Genomic DNA, 20,595 nt, shown 5'->3' with positions numbered 1-20,595 from the left:
ATGGAGTTCCTGTTGACCCAGAAGGTAAGTGGGTGTGGGGGATGGCTGCATCTGCATTCACCAAGTGGGTGTGAGGTATAAAAGTAACAAGAGAAATGTTGTACCTTTTCAATCTTGCAGGTCCAGAGGGTCCTTGGAGTTGCTGGAAAGTAGAACATGTTCTTAAGACCCAGGAATCTGTGAAAGTGCTGTCTCTTTAAATATCCAAAAAAGTCAAGCTGCTTTTAGACCTCCAAAATGTCGGCACCCTCCCAACCAGCAAAAGTCCACAGCTCAGCCCACCTTTCTCTTCACCTTGTCCATTTATTCCCCAGCCACCAGAGCAGTCCTCCATTCAGTCCCTGGCTAGCAGAGATGATTTTAGGTTGATTATTACGTTCTACCAGCACTCGGGAATCTCCAAGCTATCTGTGCCATCAGGATCACTCAGAATAGCTGCCAGACCGCAGTTCTGTATGTCTCCTTTCTTAGTATTTTCATACAAATTCCTCTGCTAGTTGGGGTTTAGTCCACTTCTATATCCTTCCCTTCAAGGCTCAGGGGCCCAAGATTATCTTCTGTGTCTGTCTTAATTGGTTTCCCTTTTCTTTGTTGAAGAGGGTCTGTGCAGTCTTTCTCCCTAGTCCACCATCTTACCAGAATTCTTAAATGACCTTTTGCTTTCTTAAGGTATGATGTTCTCGATGTCATACTGAATCTCGTTTGGTTTTTGGTTGTGTGCTCAGTGTGTCAAATCTATTCTTCACATAGTCTCTAAATTCAGGTGGGATATAGTCAAGTTCATATTTTGGCTCTTGTTGTTGTTGTTGTTGTTATATGTTGTCAAGTAGGACCCAATTTATAGAAACTCCTCCTTGGGTTTCTGAGGTGATATCACTACAGACGTAGATTGCTCAACCTTCCTTCTTGAGAGTGGCTGGTGGGTTTGAACTTCCAGCCTTCTGGTAAGCAGTCAAATGCCTAGGCATTACACCACCAGAGCTCACTTCCACAGTTGTATGCTATCTGATTTCTGAGTATTCTGTCTGGTGATGTCCACGTGTATAGCTGCCATTTATGTTATTGAGAAAAAGTAGATGATTAAGTAGTTTAGCAAAACTCTATCATGTGATCTCCATTGTCATTTCTATAACCAAAGCCATATTTTCCAACTACCACATGTTCTTCATTTCCAAATTTTGCAACCCAATCACGAATAGTCATCAATACATCTTGATTGAATGTTTGGTCAATTTCAGACTGCAGGAGTTGGTAGAAATCTTCAATTTATTTATCCTTGGTTTTAGTGGTTATAATTTAGTGGTTTAGTAAATTTGAAAAAAAAAATTTGAAAAAACAATAGTAATATTCAGTTGTCTTCTTGTAGGTGTATGCATATCATATCAGTTACAGCACTGTACTGCAGGATAGATCTTGAAACATTCTTTGTAACGATGAATGTGACACCATTCCTCTTAAATTTGTCATTCCTGGCAGAGTTGTTGTTGTTGTTGTTATGTGCCGTTGAGTCAGCCCCGACTCATAGCGACCCCTCCTTGGGTTTCCAAGGCAGTATCACTATGGAAGTAGGATTGCCCAACCTTCCTTCCGAGGAGTGGCTGGTGGGTTTGAACCACCAGCCGTCTGGTTAGCAGGTAAGTGTCTTAGCCACTATGCTACCAGAGAGTAGATCATATTATTGTCTGATTCAAAATGGTCAAAACTAGTCCATTTCAGCTCACTAATGCCTAGGATAGCAATCTTTATGCCTTCCATATCATTTTTTGATAACTTCTAATTTTCCTAGATTCATACTTTGTACATTCCACATTCCAAATATTAATGGATGTTTGAAGCTGTTTCTTTCCATTTTCAGTCTTGCCCCATCAGGAACTCAATGTCTTGAATACTTTACTACATCTATGCCATTAAGGTTGGCTCTATTTTGAGGAGGCAAGCTCTTTCCCAGTTATATTTTGAGTGTTTTCCGACTTGAGGGTCTCATCTTTTGGTACCACATCAGACAATGTTTCAGGACTGTTCATAAAATTTTCCAGAAATATATCAGACAGTGTTTCACTACTGTTCATAAGCTTTTCACTAGACAATTTTTTGAAAAATGGATGGCCTCTTTCTTCTTCCTAGTCTGTCTTAGGAGCTCTGATAGTTTAGTGACTAAGGCACTTGACTGCTAACCAGAAGGCTGGTGGTTCAAATCCACCAGACACTCAGTCCTTGGAAGGAAGGTTGGGCCACCTACGTCTGTACTGATACCACCTCAGAACCCAAGGAGGAGTCACTATGAGTCGGGTCTGACTCCATGGCACATAACAACAATAACAGTCTGCCTTAGTCTGGAAGTTCTGCTGAAACTTGTCCACCATGGGTGACTCTCTTGTTATTTGAAATACCAGTGTGCATAACTCCAGCCTCATGGCAACACACAGTATGATAGCACAGTATGACTCACTGACAGATGAGTGGTGGTACAATACCAATGCAATATGTTAATAATAGGGGAAACTGAATATGTGGTATATGGGAATTCTGTGCACTCTCGCCATTATGTTGAAAAAAAAACTATTCTAATAATAAAGTTTAGTTTTGAAAATTGATGGAATTAAATTTAAGAAGACTTATTAATTGTCAGAAAGCAGCTGGTTGTAAATCCACTTCCTCTACAACAGAACAAAAAATGAAAACTGGAATTCAAGGGTTTATCCTGATTTCTTCATTGCTTTTAGTTTATTATAGCTGTAGTAATCTCCTAAATAGTTGTCCTGGCTCAAATGTCACCCTCCTGTTACTCTTTATCAATGATGTGAGAATGATGTTTGCTTTATTTAATTGGTCTTTTCATTAGGATTTAATTTTTGTTTTTATTTAAGTAATATATACACATAGTTTTAAAAATCTAATAACACTATAGTCATATAATAACAAGAACCAAATTGTTTACCCCACCTAGATACCCACTGTCCAGAAGCAATTCTTTTATACTTTCTTCATATGATAAATTTCATATTTCCAAAAAATATGCTTATATTGTGATTTCTTAATTTTATTTTAAGATGTTATCTCTGCTTTGGAAAAGGAGATTGATTTCTCTTAAATGACACTATATGCATGCACTTTTTCTACCCCAACCCCACCTGTTGAGATAATTAAAATATTTTGATCTGTATTGATATTTACAAAATTACTACTTTGAAATATTCTCAAAATTGAGCTAATGAGTACATTATAATAACATTTCAATGAATCTTATAAAATTCTTAGGGTTTTCTGAAACTCATATATGCCATTTTTATTTTCTTACTTTTTTAAGTGCCTATCAATAAATCAGTTCTCAAAATTGACAATATTGAAAATTTCTTCCCAAATTAAAACTATGTTTACAGTCATATAACTATATATATATATATTTTTTTTTTTTGATCATAATACTTCTCTCCTGGACTCATGCATCCTTTTCTGTTCTAATATGAGATAATTGAGTTCAAGGTACACTAAACAGCTGTCATCATAAGACTTGTATTCATCCCTTCTGTGGGAATTTGTGGCACATGTCCTCTGTGTAAAATTTATTCCTGGATCTTATGTCTGCCTTTTTCTTGATTGACTCCATTATTTTACTTACTAGTGATCTTTCACTGTTCATTCACAAGTTGCATGGAAATAATAGGGGAAGCTCTGAGTACATGGCCAGATTTTTAATCAATGTGCTGTTAAGTGCTGATTGAGCATCTACTAACCAATGGACTTCCACATGTCAGTATATGTAGAAATTTCCTCTTGAGATTCTCTGTTATCTGAAATAATCTTCCCTTTACTTGACAGAGGTTTATCATCCTAGCTGCCAGTCTTCTGGGAGAATAGCAATATGTGAGGGAGAGTGAGGAAGTATGTAATCATTCATATCAATATGCTTAATCCCTTCATTTTCAGTGCAGAACCTCACTGTATCCTCACTTAGCCCAGGTTTGCAGAGCCACCGGTTCCCCCTCTCCAAGTAAATGCTGTGTTCATTTACTGGAAAGACGAGCAATGGCTTAAGGAAGGAGACACCATTCTCTAAAATATTTTCAAGCCAAACCTCAAGTTCTGTCTTTAGTCTTTCCCTATGTTTAGGACTTAGAAGAACTTTAAGCCAATTTGTGAGGATCCCCATTCCTTAATGTCAAGGTTTTGACTACTTCATGTTGGCTACATTAGCTTTCCCCAACCATACTGTAGGCATTCAACTGTTAACTTTTTCTGATCAGTTTTTTACAACCAGTGTGATAATTTCTCACAGTGTGGTGGCTTTCATATTGCTGTGATGCTGCAAGTTATCCTACAAGTAGTTCAAATAACAGCAGGGTCACCCACAATAAACAAGTTTTAGTGGAGCTTCTAGAAGGACATACAAATATACTTCTGGGGGGGAAAAATATATATATATATATATATCAGTGAAAACCTTATAGATAACACCAGAACATTGTTTATTATAGTGCTAGAATATAAGTCTTCAGGCTGGAAGGCATTCAAAATACAACAGGAGAAAAATAACCTCCTCCAAGTAGAGTTGACCTCAATGAAATGGATAGAGTAAAACTTTAAAAAATTCCATTTACTGATGTGGCACTACTGAAAAGATAAGAAACACCTATAAATATTAATTAATAATTGGAATGTGGCACATACAATATATTAATCAAGAAAAATTGAAAGTTGTAAAAAATAAAATGAAGAATTGAATATCAATATCCTCATAATTGTTGAGCTAAAATAGAGTGGTATTGGTCATTTTGAATCCTACCGTCATATGGTCTTGTATGCTGGGAATGACAAATTGAAGAGGAACATCACTATATTCTTTATCAAAAAGAACATTTCAAGATCTTTCTTGAAGTACAGTGCTGTCAGTGACAAGATATCTATATGCTTACAAGGAAGATCAGTTAATGTGACTGCTACTCAAATGTATGCATCAAAAACTAATGAGAGAGGTGAAGAAATTAAATATTTTACCAAATTTATGAATCTTCAGTTGATGAGACATTCAAGAATTAATTACGATTGGAACACAAACACTGGAAGCAAAGAAGAGGAATTAGTAGTTGGATTATATAGACATGAAGATATAAATGATGCTAGAGATTGCATGATGGAATTTTGCAAGAGCAACAACTTATTCATTGGAAATACCTATTTTCAATGACATAAATAATGACTATGCATGTAAACCTCATCAAATGTAATACACAGGAATCAAATCAACTATATCTGTGAAAAGAGATGTAGAAGGTTAATATATATATATCATCAGTTGAAACAAGGCCAGAGACCAACTGCAGAACAGACCATCAATTTTTCACGCACAAATTCAAGTTCAATCTAAGAAAATTAAAACAAGGTCAGAAGAGCCAAAGTTTGATCTTTAGTATACCCCATCTGGATTTAGAAATAATATCAAAAATAATTTGAAGCATTGCACTAATGACCAAAGATCAGATGAATTGTAAGATGACAACAAGGATGTCATAAATAAAGAAAGTAAAAAGTCATTAAAAAGACAAGGATGAAAGAAAAGACCAAAATGGATGTCAGAATATATTCTGAAACTTATGTTTGAATGTAAAGTAGCTAGAGCAATGGGAAGAAATGATGAAGTAAGAGTTAAACAGAAGATTTCAATGGCAGCTCAAGAAGACAAAGTAAAATATTATAATGGAATGTATAAAGACTTGGAGTTAGAACACCAATAGTGAAGAACATCCTTGGCAATTCTCAAGCTGAAAGAACTGAAGAAAAAATTCTAGCATTGAGTTGCAATACTGAAGAATTGTGTGAACCAGATATTGAAAGACACAGAACCATTAAAAGATGACAAAAGGAATAAAATGAATCATTGTACCTAAAAGAATTGGTAGACTTTCAATAATTTTAGTAGGTAATCTATATTAAAAAAGAAAAAAAAAATGATGGTTTTGAAAGAAGTCTAACCCTACACTGAAGGCACTGGTGAAAAATAAGACTCCAGGAATTAACAGAAAACCAATTGAGGTGGTTCAACAAATGGATGACACGATGCTACAAGTATTCACGTGTTTATGCAAAAAAAAGAATTGAATACAGCTACCAGGTCAATATACTGGAAGAGATCTTCATTTGTGCCCATTCCAAAGAAATGTAATACAACAGAATGTGGAAATTATCAAACCATATCATTAGTATCACACACAAGTAAAGTTTTTCTCAAGATAACTCAAAAACAGTTCAAGAAGAACCTCAACAGAAAACTGTCAGACATTCAAGTTAGATTCAGAAGAGGACATGAAATGAGGGATATCATTGCTGGTTTAAACTGAATTTTGACTGTGAGAAGAGAATACCGGAAATATGTTTACTTGTGTTTTTTTGACTATGCAAAGACGTTAGACTATGTTGTTGATGTTAGGTGCCATTATGTCGTCTCTGATTCATAGCGACCTTATGCACAGCACAATGAAACACTGTTCAGTCCTGCTCCAGGTCCATGATCCCTGCTATACTTGAGCCCATTGCAGCAGCCACTGCATCAATCCATCTCTTTCAGGGCCTTCCCTTCTTCAACCCTCTACCTTACCAAGCATGACATCCTTCTCCAAGGAATGGTCCTTTCTGACAATGCGACCAAAGTAGGTGAGACAAAGTCTGGCCATTCTTGCCTCCAAGGAGCATTCTGGCTGCACTTCCTCCAGGAAAGATTTGTTAGTTCCTTTAGTAGTCCACAGCACTTTCAGCATTCTTCTCCAGCATCACATCCCAAAAACATCAATTCTTCTTTATTCATTGTCCAGCTTTCACATGCATATTAGGTGATTGAAAATACCATGGCATGTGTCAGGTACACCTTAGTCCTCAAAGAGACATCTTTGCTACTCAGCACTTGAAAGAGGTTCTTTGCAGCCGATTTGCCCAGTGCTATATGACTCGATGGCACATAACAACAACAACAGCAATATGTCTTCTAATGTCCTGACTGCTGCTTCCATTAACTTTCATAATAGAACCAAGCAATGTGAAGTCTTTGACAACTTCCAACTTCTCTCCATTCATCATGATGCTGCTTACAGGTCCAGTCATGAGACATTTTGTTTTCTTTATATTGGGATGTAATCCATACTGCAGACTATAGTCTTCAATCTTCATCAGTAAGTATTTCATGTCATCCTCACATCCAGCAAGCCAAGTTGTGTTGTCAATGTATTGCAGGTTGTTAATGAGCCTTCACCCAATCCTGATGCCATGTTCATCTTCATATAGTCAAGCTTCTCAGAAAATTTGCTCAGTATATAGATTGAATAATTATGGTGAAACGATACAACCTTGATGTACTCCCTTCTTGATTTGAAACTATGCAGTGTCCCCCTGTTCTGTTCTAATGACAGCCTTCTGGTCTATGTACAGGTTCCTCACGAGTACAGTAAAGTGTTATGGGATTCCTAGTCTTCTCAATGTTATCCACAATTTGTTATGATCCACACAATCAAATGTTTTTGCATAGTCAATAAAACACAAGTAAACATCTTTCTGGTATTCCTTGCTTTGAAGCAAGATCCATCTGACATCAGTAATGATATCACTTGTTCCATGTCCTCTTCTAAATACATTCTGCACCTCTAGAAGTTCTCTGTCCATATACTGCTTCAACCATTTTTAAATTATCTTCAATATGATTTTACTTGCATGCAATATTAATGATATTGTTCTACACTCTGCACCTGTAGAACTTCTCTGTCCATATACTGCTGCAATCATTTTTAAATTATCTTCAATATGATTTTACTTGCATGCAATATTAATGATATTGTTCTATAATTTCCACATTCTGTAGGATCACCTCTCTTTGGAATGGGCACGTATATGAATCTCTTTCAGTCAATTGGCCAGGTAGCCATCTTCCAAATCTCTTGGCATAACTGACTTAGTGCCTCCAATGGGACATCCATTTGCTGAAACATCTCAATGGGTATTCCATCAATTCCTAGAGCCTTGTTTTTTGCTAATTCCTTCAGTGAAGCTTCAACTTCTTCCTTCAGTACCATTGGTTCTTGATCATATGCCACCTCTTGACAAGGATGAAGATATACCAGTTCTTTTTGGTACAGTGATTCTGTGTATTCCTTCCATTTTCTTTTGATGTTTCCTGCATCATTCAATATCTTGCCCATAGAATCTTACAATATTGCAACTTGTGGCTTAAATTTTTCCTTAGTTCTTTCATCTTGAGTGATACCAAGTGTGTTCTTTCCTTTTGGTTTTCTAACTCCAGGTCTTCTCACATTTCATTATAGTAATTGGCTTTGCTAGAGCTGCTCTTTGAAATCTTCTCTTCAGCTCTTTTATCTTGTCATTTCTTCCATTTGCTTTAGCTACTCTCTAATCAAGGGCAGGGAGCTCTGGTAGGATAGTGGCTAAGGCACTTGGCTGCTAACCAGAAGGCTGGTGGTTCAAACCCACCAGCCACTCCTTGGAAGGAAGATGGGGCAATCTACTTCCGTAGTGATACTGCCTCAGAAACCTAAGGAGGGGTCACTATGAGTCGGGTCCAACTCGATGGCATATAGCAACAACAACATTCAACGGCAAGTTTCAAAGTCTCTTCTGACATCCAATTTTGTCTTTTCTTCTTTCTTTTTAATGACCCCTTTCTTTCTTCATGGATGTTGTTCTTGATGTCATCCCACAATTCTTCTAGTTTTTGGCCATTGGTGTTCAATTCATCAAATTTATTCTTTAGATGGTCTCTAAATTCAGGAGGGATATATTACAGGTCATATTTTGTCTCTTGTGGACTTATTTTAATTGTCTTCAACTTCAAATTTAACTTGCATATGAGCAATCAGGACCTGGGCTTATTTTGGCTGAAGATATTGAGCTTCTCCATTGCCTCTTGCCACAGATGTAGTCAATCTGACTCCTGTGTACTCCAGCTGGTGAAGTCCATGTGTATAGCCATCAATCATTTTGTTGAAAAAAGGTATTTTCAATGAATAATATGTTGGTCTTGCAATATTCTATCATGTGATCTGCACCATTATTTATATCACTAAGTTCAACCTTTTCAACTACCGGTGATTATTCTTTGTTTCCAACTTTTGCATTCCAGTCATCAGTGATAATTAACACAACTTGATTGCATATTCAGTCAATTTCAGACTGCAGAAGTTGATAGAAATCTTTAATTCCCTCATCTTTGGCTTTGGTGAGTGGTGCACAAATTTGAATAATAGTTGTATTAATTGGTCTTCCTTGTAGGCGTATGGATATTATCCTATTACTAACAGTATTGTACGTCAGGACAGATCTTGAAAAATCCTTTGTGATGATGAATGCCACACCATTCCTCTTCAAATTGTCATTCCCGGCATATTAGATTATATGGTTATCTGTTCCAAATGGCCAAAACCAGTCCATTTCATCTCACTAATGCCTAGGATATCAATCTGTATGCATTCCATTTCATTTATGACAACTTCCTGTTTTCCTAGATTCATACTTCCTACATTCCATGTTCCTATTATTAGTGTATGTTTGCAGCTGTTTCTTCTCAATTTGAGTCATGCCATATCAGCAAATGGAGGTCTCCAAAGCTTTATTTTATCCACCCCAGAAAGATTTGTTCTACTTTGATGATACAGCTCTTCCCTAGTCGTGTTTGAAAGTCTTCTGACCTAAGGGGTTTGTTCTCCTGCACTGTATCAGATACTGTTTCTGGGCTATTCATAAAGTTGCACAGTAATGTATCAGACAGTGTTTCTCTGCTATTCATAAGGTTTTCCCTCGTCAGTTTTTTGAGTAGTGGATGGCCTCTTCCTTCTTCCTAGTCTGTCTCAGTCCATAAGCTGCACTTGAAAAACCAGTGGCACAGCCTCAAGTCTCAAGCCTTACAGCAACACACAAGCCACAATAGTATGACAAGCTGACACACAAGTTTTTTTCACTTAGCTGTTCAAAACCTCTCTGCCCTCCCCTTACCTGGATCCCTGGCTGCTGCTCTGCTTTGTCATCCCCCCTGGCTTCTATTTCCCCTGTTTTCCTGGCTGGTGGGGGTAGAGCCTGGGTCTTTCCCTTTACTTGGATGCCTGGCTGCTGCTCTTCTGTGTAATCTCCCTGGCTTCTATTTCCCTTGCTTTTGACTATGTGGATCACAAAAATTATGGGAACATTGAGAAGAAGAGGAATTCCAGAACATTTACTTGTGCTTATACAATACCTGTAGATAGACAAAAAGGAAGTTGTTCAAACAGAACAAGGGAATACTGCATGGTTTGAAAACAAGAAAGATGTGCATCAGGTTATATCCTTCCATCAATTTATTCAATCTGTATGCTGAACAAATAATCCAAGTAGCTAGACTATATGAAGAAGAAACCCAGCATCAAGACTGGAAGAAGACTCATTAACAATCTTCAACTTGCAGATGATACAAACCTACTGAAAGTGAAGAGGACTTGAAACATTTGAAGAATGAATGAAGATCAAACATTACACCTTTCAATGTGGATTCTACCTTAATGTTAAGAAAACTAAAATCTTCACAACTGGACCAATCATGATGAATGACAAAATATTGAAGTTGTCAATGATTTCACTTTACTTGGGTAAACAATTAATACCCAAAGAAGCTGCAGCCAAGAAACGTCAAGAAATATCAACAATGTATTGCATTGAGCAAATCTGTTGTCAAAAACCTCTATAAAGCATTAAAAAGCAAATACATCATTTTGAGGATTAAAGTGTGCTTGAGACAAGCTATCCCATTTTTAATCATTAAAAATGCAAAATCTGGACAATGGATTAGGAAGACTGAAGAACTGATGGATTTGAATTATGGTAGTGGTGAGGATATTCAATATACCATAGATTCCAGAAGAATGAACAAATTTGTCTTGAAAGAAGTAGAGATAGAATGTTCCTTAAAAAGAATTATGGTGGAATTTCATCTCACATACTTTGGACATGTTACCAGAAGGGACCAGTCCCTAGAGAAGGACATCATGCTTGCTAAAGTATACAGTTAATGAAAAAGAGGAAGATACCCAATGAGATGAATTGATACAGTGGCTGCAACAATGAGCTCCAACACAGCAATGACGGTGTGGATGGTGCAAGATCAGGCAGTGTTTGCTCTGTTGTTCATCAGATTTCTATGAGTTAGAACCAACATGACAGTACCAAACAATAGCAACATCTTTAGTTAGCAAAGGCCTATTGATTTAGGTCTTTGTGTGCTTCCCATAAAGAGACTGATGGTGTATTCATTAAGGCATTTGGCTGTTAACTAAGAAGTGAGTGGTTCAAACCTACCAGTTGCTTTGTGGAAGAATGATTAGGCAATCTGCTTCCATAAAGATTTACAGCCTTGGAAATCCATAGGGTTCTTTTTTTTCTTTTTTTTTTTTCCTGGTGTTTCCCATGGATGTGAGTAAGAAGTGATATGAAACTGTAATTTCAGCATTGTTCACCACTAACAAAATACTCCAAGGTAAGTCTGTTGATAAGCTACCAATTAAATCTTTATGCCAAATGGTGATACATGTCTGCAGAATTTAGGAATCATACTGTTTAATGCCTTTTATAATTTTCCCCTGAGATCACATATGTCAATACTGCTAGGTTATTGTTGTTATATGCTGTTGAGTTGGACCCAACTCAAAGCGACCCCTCTTTGGGTTTCTGAGGCAGTATCACTACAGAAGTAGATTGCCCCATCTTCCTTCTGAGGAGTGGCTGGTGGGTTTGAACTGCCAGTCTTCTGGTTAGCAGTCAAGTGCCTTAGGCACTACACTACCAGAGCACCCATACTACTAGGATGATGTCTCTATTGTCATTTCAGGGTGAACTATAAACTCTATAAATTGTCTTGTTTTATGTGAGAATATTTTTATTCTATGAAAGCGAACCACATCTATCATGTTTCCCATAGCTGTGCTTTGGTACTAGTAAACTGATCAATCAGTTTGAGTTATAACTTATGGTTCTTTTAGAGACTGGATTAGAAGCAACGTAATATGTCAACTTTTAGAGCACTGACTAAAAGAACTTGCTGAAACACATAGACATAACTCTATCAAGCCCATCCACAGAAATATTCAGACACAGTCCCCTGGAGAAAATATTAACATCAAGTTTATTGACCTTCACCAAAATTTTCCTGCTTCAATGATGCTGAAAGATGGATTACAACTAGGAATTGGCTCCAATATTATAAAACATAAGGCCAAAGCAGAGAAACTACTTGCATAGACCTCTTTTCATGCTCTTTGTGAGAGGAAGGAGCACACTCAATGTGATAGGCTCTCATTATCAGAATATATGTGTCATAGAGTGACAACTAGGAGCCCATAAGGTGTCTTGCTCAGGATAGGTCCTAAATATTTGATGTGGACTCAGGCATGCATATTTATAAATGGACACTGCTTACTGAACAATTTATAGCCTTGAAAAACCAGTAAGTTTGCTATGAGTCTAAATAGACTCAATGGCAATGAGTTCTTTTTTTCTTTTAATTTTTCCTGGTGCCTTCCATGGATGTGAGTAAGAAGTGCTATGAAACTGTAATTTCAGCATTGTTTACCACTAACAAAATACTCCAAGGTAAGTCTGTTGATAAGATACCAATTAAATCTTTATGCCAAATAGTGACACATGTCTGCTGAATTTAGGAATCATACTCTTTGGTGCCTTGTACAATTTTTCCTTGAGATCACATAATGTAAACAAACATTATATGCAGCATTATTACCTAGCCTCCGAATATAAAAACATATTGAATTTTTGTGAAGAGACATTTATATAAAAAACAAAATACACAACACTCAACAGAAGGAAAAAATATACTTACACCGGAATAGAAAGGCTCACCAGACACACAAATCACATCCTGCTCCTGGATCATCAGAATGTCCTTGGCTAGGTGCAGGCGTACTTTGAAAGGTTCTTGATTACCATCCTGCAGCAAACAGATCCCCGTCTTTGTCTTTGGATTAAAAAAAAAAAAAAAAATCAAAGAAAAAGGGAAAAGTAAAATAGAGAAGAAAATTATACTTAACTTATAGTTTGTTGTAACTTTGGAAACTATTTACAGCAAAACATTACCAATATCATTTGAGAATTGAGGAAAAACACCCTGATTAATCTGAAAATTAATATAGAAGCAGGGAAAACAGATACCCATGTCAAGTAAAGTAGACCTCTCTGATAAAGTTCACAAACATTTGGTGAGTAAGGATTATTTATATTTTGTGTTCTACTTTAAAGCATAATGACAGCTTTGTTTAATATTTATAACACTATTATCATAACAGCTTTATTTACTCAGATATATTTTACATACTGTACAACTCACACATTTAAAGTGTACAATTCAATAATTTTAATATATTTCAGAGTTGAACAACCATGATCATAACCATTGTTATAACACTTATTAGCCCCAAAAGAAATTGTATCCCTCAGCCCTAGGTAACCACTAATCCAATTTCTTTCTATAACATACTGTTTTCAATAATTGAAAATACATCTACCTAACAGCTACTATAACATCTTCTATTTCACCACTTCTAGTCACCAATACATATAGACACTTTCTCACACACATACACACACACACACACATGCACATGTACATGCATGCAAACACATATACTGAGTGCAGATGTGGGAAGAGTTTAAGGAAGTGAAATGAACTACCTAAATTAGAAAATGAGTTATAAATAGGGCCTTGGTAAAGACTGAAACTATTTGACTCCCAATGCAATGTTTTGGCCTCACACGTTTTTGGGAATTGCAAAAATGACTAAGAAAATTTTGGACCATATAATCCACAGCTTTAATTTGCCATGTAACTATTTAATCACTAAATAATCTTGTCACTCTTAAAGCATGTTGGTATTAAAGAAATCACTCAGATAAGGATAAATATTCTTTCTAGCAAATGCAAGCAATGTTATAATTTTTCAAAGATATAGAGGAAAATTATTTTAGATAAAATATAATAGCTAGCTCTTAATCTGATCCAAAACTTTAACAGGAACAGCATATATTTTGGAAATGTCATTTTCATTTAATAATTATTAAATGTAAACCAAAATGTACAAAAAGTAGAAGATAAACTAGATGAATTATTGTTGTTAGTGGCCATCAAGTTGGACCTGATTCATAGCGATCACTCCTTGAGTTTCTGAGGCAGTATCACTATGGAAGTAGATTGCCCAACCTTCCTTCTGAGGAGTGGCTGGTGGATTTGAACCACCAGCCTTCTGGTTAGCAGTCAAGTGCCCTAGGCACTACGCTACCAGAGCTCCTCCATTAGTCATTAGATGGATGCAAATCTAAACAACAATGAGATACCATCTTGCCCCAGCACTAGTACAAATTTCAAAAAGATAGAAAATAACAAATGCTGACAAGGATACAGAGATATTGGGACTCTCATACACTGATGGTGGGACTGTCAAATGATACAAGCACTGTGGAAAGCAGTATGGTGATTCCTTAAAAAGTTGGAATTAGAAATACCATTTGACCCAGCCATTCTATTACTAAGTAAATATCCTAAAGAAGTGAGAGCCAGAACAAGAGCAGATACATGCACAACCATATTCAACATAGCACTACTTACAAGAGCCAAAAGATAGAGACAAACTAGGTGCCCATCAACAGAATGGATAACCAAACATACACATAACGGAATACTATACAACCCAAAAGAATAACATAGGATCTGCAAAATACCACATAACATGGATGAACTTGGAGGACATTATGCTGAGTGAAGTAAGTCAACCACAGAAGGTCAAATATTGTATTAATATGTTATTGTAAAAAGTCAAGGAAAGGTTTATATATGGAAGAAATTTTCTTTGTTGTTCGCTAGGGGTGGAAGGGGAGGGGAGGGAACACTGTTAGATAGGTAGAGAATTAAGTTTTATTTTCTAAAACAACTAATAAATAAAATAAATAATATTTATTGAGACAGTCTTAGCAGAATAATACTTAGGAATGTATGTTATCCTTAGCATTTAAGGATCACATTATCCCAGGTAAGTGATAGCAAGTTTTCTTTTACATATAAATGTCCACGGTGACGGCCAGGAGCTTGTTTCTTTAAAAGGTTGCTCTATGATATTACTTAGACTATACCTACATACTACCACTTCCAGAGCTCTCTTTCCCTGTACTGCTTTATACCATATATGATGTATATCATTCAACACTCTATCATATGCTGTCTCATATTAATCAGTGTCTATTGTGCATGGAAGGAGACTTGGCAGCGTAGTGCCTAAAGCACTTGACTGCTAACCAGAAGACTGGTGGTTCAAACCCACCAGCCATTCCTCAGAAGGAAAGTTGAGCAATCTACTTCTATAGTGATACCACCTCAGAAACCCAAGAAGGGGTTGCTATGAGTCGGATCTGACTGATGGCAAATAACAACAACAACAACAACAATATTGTGCATAGACACGAGCTCCAGTAGCATAGTACCTAAGGCCCTTGACTGCTAACCAGTTCAAACCCACCAGCCAGTCACTCCTCGGAAGGAAGTTTACGCAATCTACTTTCGTAGTGATACTATCTGGGAAAGCCAAGGAGGGGTAGCTATGAGCAGGGCTGACTCGACAGCACATAACAACATTGTCCATAGGCAATACTGTCTTTTAAGATCAAATGCTCTGTCAGAAGTAAAAGCAGTATTCTTCCTCCTCCATAGAGTGGTACTCAGCAAGAGCTCACTAAATATGTGCTGATTGACCAACCCCAGGTAATAACTTGAAAGAAATATTCTCACAGAAACCTATCATATTTCTTTAAGGTAGGACATACATTTTCTACTTTTTTTTTTTTTTACTTAAAAAAAATTTCTAATGCATTTTGGCTGAAGGCCAAAGTAAAGGCAGTCTTGGGTAAGATAGGGAGGAGAGGAGAATACAAAATAATACAATAGCCAAGAGTAAAATTAAAATAATTGAACATTATTTATCACTTTTTCCATGTATAGTATCTTCTGGACCTTTTTTTTTTTTTCCCCTAGAAGTGTAATGGAACAGCTGGCAATCACAAATAATGCTCTGTTTGTTGAGGATGAGAGAGAGCTTTTACCCTGAGAATCCAAGAGTTCATGAATTTTAGACATCAAAGGATGTGGGAAATGGTCTAGGGAAATTCTGCAGAGCTAAATCACAGCTATGAAAATTCTCCTAAGACCCTTCTGATGTGGCCACGGTAATAACCACTCAGATAATAAGTAAAGTTCACATTTTTATTAAATAGTCTTCTGGAAAACATTAAAGATGTTGAGCTCACTTTTTGGTACTGAGATTACAACAGTTATAGACAATAATTAATTAATACCCCCCTTTGAAAAGTCTATAAACATCAGTGGACATAAATTGTTTACCAGGAAAATACTTAAAGGATCATGGGCTTCATACTTTAGTGTGAAGTTTAGATATATGAACAGCTTCATTTTCTTTAGGAAGCTAATAATCTTCAATAGACCAATAACCAAAAATCATCAATAGTTCTGTCCAAATGTCATTGACTGTGCATGGACTACACTAGTGAGAAATGTCAAGACTGCTTATGTGTAATGCACATATATGTGCTTTATATGCAATGTAAACTTTGTACAAATTATATACATATAATTACATGAATTTTGCAATATAAATAAATAAAATATATTAAAGTAATGTTTTGTATAAAATTATATAAGTTCAAACATGTTTAACATTCCCTAATAGATGTGCCTGCAGTTTGTAAAAATTACTTTGGAAATTATTTTCCTAAAAGCATTATTAAAAGTCAATATTTAAAATCTAGACATTTGCCATATTTTCTGTATAACAATGAAATGCATTTTCTTTACATTTTGATATATAAAAAAATCTCAAATGTAAACATCTTTAGAATTTACAGTTAGCATAAATGTAGCACCTAATTTGGAATTTTAAAGAGTAGACTATCATCTTTCTTCTGTTTAAAAGTTAAGATCTTTTTATAGTCTGGTATTTTAAAGAGCACAAAATGCATTTTCATGACACTATGGTTCTTTTCAGATTAAACTACAAACTACAAGAAAGTAGGAAAAAACTATATTATGAAGTGCATTCACTCTTGCCAGCATTCACAGTATTTCTTTGTTTTTGTTGACAAGTACAGTTTAATTTGTTTTGTAAACTACAGTTTTAAGTAAATGTGCAATTTCGTACGTCCTACCATATTGGAGCTCTGGTAGCATAGTGCCTAAGGCACTTGACTGCTAACCAGAAGGCTAGCGGTTCATACGCACCAGCCACTCTTCGGAAGAAACATTGGGCAATCTACTTCATAGTGATACTGCCTCTGCAACCCAAGGAGGGGTCGCTATGAGTCGGGGCTGACTCAATGGCACACAACAACAACAACAACAACCATATTGGAGAAGCAGTACTCCAAATATTATTCCATGTAAGATGTTGCAAACTACATTTCATTGTTTTTAACCTTTTTCTTCTTGGATAACTTCTAGTCAATTCCTTATTCTCAGTTAAATTCTAACCAATTTCCAATTCCTAGCACAAGACTCCTTTCTCCTTGAATCCATTGAGACTTTCTATTAAAAAAAATGAGTCCCCACTTCTCTGAACTCAGAGCTTTCACTGAATAAACATTCACTTAACAATTTGTTGAATAAACATCACAAACTGTGACTTCAACAATATTTAATTCTACACACTCCATTAAGTTCATCTTGCATATTATTATCTCAAGATGTATACAATAGATTATTATTCTATTATTAAAGATTATGTTTTTGTTGGTCTGATGCAGTGTTTTTTCTGTAGCAGGAGTTCTTTCAGAATTTGTTAAGTTGTAGTCACAGAATATATTTTACTCTATGAAGGACTAAATTACTGTATATATTTATATGAATTGATAAATCATCAATTACATATTATAGAGAATTCTTTTGTAGTAATACCAAACACGAATCGTGTATTAAGGAATGAGTATGTGAAGAAAAGGAAAAAGACTAAAGAAAGCCTACTAGCTTTTTTTATTGGAACACATGGTTTAATTTGGATAACACTTTGTAATGGCAGAAATAATCAGTAACTATATCTGGCTATATCTTTTCTACCTAAATTATGTATTTTTTATTTATTCCATTTACATATATTGAAAATATCTACCTTCATTTGTGCTTTTTTATTATTATTATTTGGCTGAAAATTTACAGAGCAAATACATTTTCCGTACAGAAGTTCACATACACTTTGTCTCATGGCACTGACCACAATTTAGCACAATGCAACATCTCTCCTCCCACTTCCTCCCGGTAGTTATCTCTACCCTGTGTCCATCCCTCCATGCACTCCTGTCCCTGAGCTGTCTCCCTGTGCCTGAGGAGCCCTTTTTTCTCTCATGCTTGTTCTCTGCCAGGAGTGAATCTACCTCAGGTAAATGCTCAACTGATATGCCTGTCTACTGTTTGGCTGGAAGCCACAGATGTGCTTTCAATTCCAGACCTGAAGGCAGAAAGGTGTCATAGTCTCAGTGGTTCCACCAGGCTCCCTTGGGCCAGCAAACCTGTTCCCCACTTTTTTTTTCCAATTGATTTTGAGTTTTGTTCCACATTGTACTCCCTGTCTATCCAGGATCTCATACAAAGATCCTCTTCCAACTGGTTGAGAGTAGTAGCCAAGCACCATCTATTTCTTCTGGTCTTATAGTTATATAGGCTGCAGATCGGATGGTGTACCAGTTGCTAAGACTAATTGTTTCCATGAAATTTTGGTTTTGTTCATTCTTCTTGGTTCTGGACGAGGAGAAACTCATCGTTGCATCTAGATGGCAGCTTGATAGCTTTTAATATCTCAGTCACTACTTGCCACGGTAGGAGGTGGAACAATGTTTTGTGTAGTATGTTATGCCAATTGAGCTTGATGTCCTCTGGGACTATGGTCCTGAGCCCACAGGTTCAACTACTCAGTCCCTCTGGGTAGCTGGCTGTGACTAAGCAGTGACTACAACCTTGCCCTTTGTCAGCTCCATTATACACTTGGGAATTCAGATCATATACATAAAGTTATTGGACCACTGTCTGCCAACCCTATATATGTTCTTGGGTGCACTGTCCACTTCATACCTAATATTTCAGCCTGTCCACCCATCTATCCACCCATATACCCATGTTCGCCTTCACTGACCATGCCATAATATATGCGCAAATGGTTAATCTTTGTTGTCTGTACTTCCAACGTACCTCTCTATGTCTTTCTCTTCCTCAATGCCACTATATTGATCACTCACATTTGGTACATTGTCCTTTTATTCACCAAAATTAAAGCTTATTTCTATCTATCTAACAGTATGCCCTCCCCTCCCCTCCCACCCCTGGTAACCAACAACAACAACAAAAAAAAATGGCCTTCCATAGATAAACGTTTCCTTGACTATTACAATAACGGACTGATACAATATTTGTCCTTTTGTGATTGACTTATTTCACTCAGCATAATGTCCTTCAAGTACATCCATGTTATGTGGTGTTTTGCACATTCTACATTATTCTTTAGCATTGCATAGTATTCCATTGTGTGTATGTACCATACTTTGGATATTCATTCCTCAGTTTATGGACACCTAGGTTGCTTCCATCTTTTGGCTATTGTAAGTAGTGCTGCAATAAACATGGGTGTGCATATGTCTGTTCTTGTCATGACTTTCACTTATTTAGGGTATATACCTAGTAATGGAACAGCTGGGTCAAATGATACTAGTTCTAACTTTTGAAGGAATTACCATACTGCTTTCCACAATGGTTGTAATATTTTACAGTCCCACCAGCAGTGTCTGAGAGTCCCAATAACTCCACATCCTCACCAGCATTTGTTATTTTCTGTCTCTTGAACTTTGCTACTAGTGCTAGTGCAAGATGGTATCTCATTGTTGTTTTGATTTGCATCTCTCTAACAGCTAGTGACCTTGAGAATTTCTTCATATGTTTGTTGGACACTTGGATATCGTTCTTCGTGAAGTGTCTATTCATGTCTTCTGCCCATTTTTTAATTGGATTGTTGGACTTTTTGTTATTGAAGTGTTGGAGTTTTCTATAAACTCTAGAGATAAGTCCCTTGTCAGATATGTCATTACTAAATATTTTTTTTCCCAATCTGTAGGTTCTCGTTTGACTCTTTTGGAGAAGTCTTTGGAAGCACACAAAAATTTAATTTTTAGAAGGTCCCAATCATCTGGTTTCTCTTCTGCTGTTTCTGCATTTCGAGTTATGCTTGATAGTCTGTTTATGCCATATATTAGGGCCCCTAAATTTGTCCCTAGTTTTTCCTTGAAGAATTCTATAGTTTTGGGTTTCACATTTAAGTATTTGACCCATCTGGAGTTCATTTTTGTGTATGGTGTGAGGTAAAAATCTTGTTTCATTTTTCTGCAAATGGATCTCCAGTTTTGCAAGCACCATTTATTAAACAAACATTCTTTTCCCAAATTGAATGGATTCTGGCCCTTTGTCAAGGATCAGCTGACCATAGGTCGATGGATCTATTTCTGGGTTCTCAATTCTATTCCATTGGT

The 20,595-nt window shown here is 36.4% G+C and overlaps 1 protein-coding gene across 1 annotated transcript in view; it reads right to left on the bottom strand.

Annotated features, from left to right (window-relative positions):
- Positions 1-20,595, bottom strand: part of SNTG1 (syntrophin gamma 1) — a 747,297-nt gene that overhangs the window by 715,245 nt on the left and 11,457 nt on the right. The window contains exon 2 of the mRNA XM_042782475.1: positions 12,857-12,991. Coding sequence (XP_042638409.1) covers positions 12,857-12,991 — 135 coding nt within the window. The remainder of the gene's footprint in view (positions 1-12,856; positions 12,992-20,595) is intronic.

Source organism: Orycteropus afer, unplaced genomic scaffold (genome assembly GCF_000298275.1).
Source record: "Orycteropus afer afer isolate SDZICR_OR568_19922 unplaced genomic scaffold, OryAfe1.0 scaffold00333, whole genome shotgun sequence".
Classification (NCBI taxonomy): Eukaryota; Metazoa; Chordata; class Mammalia; order Tubulidentata; family Orycteropodidae; genus Orycteropus; species Orycteropus afer.
The sequence above is the reverse complement of the archived record's forward strand: the minus strand, read 5'-3'. Positions and strand labels throughout refer to the sequence as shown.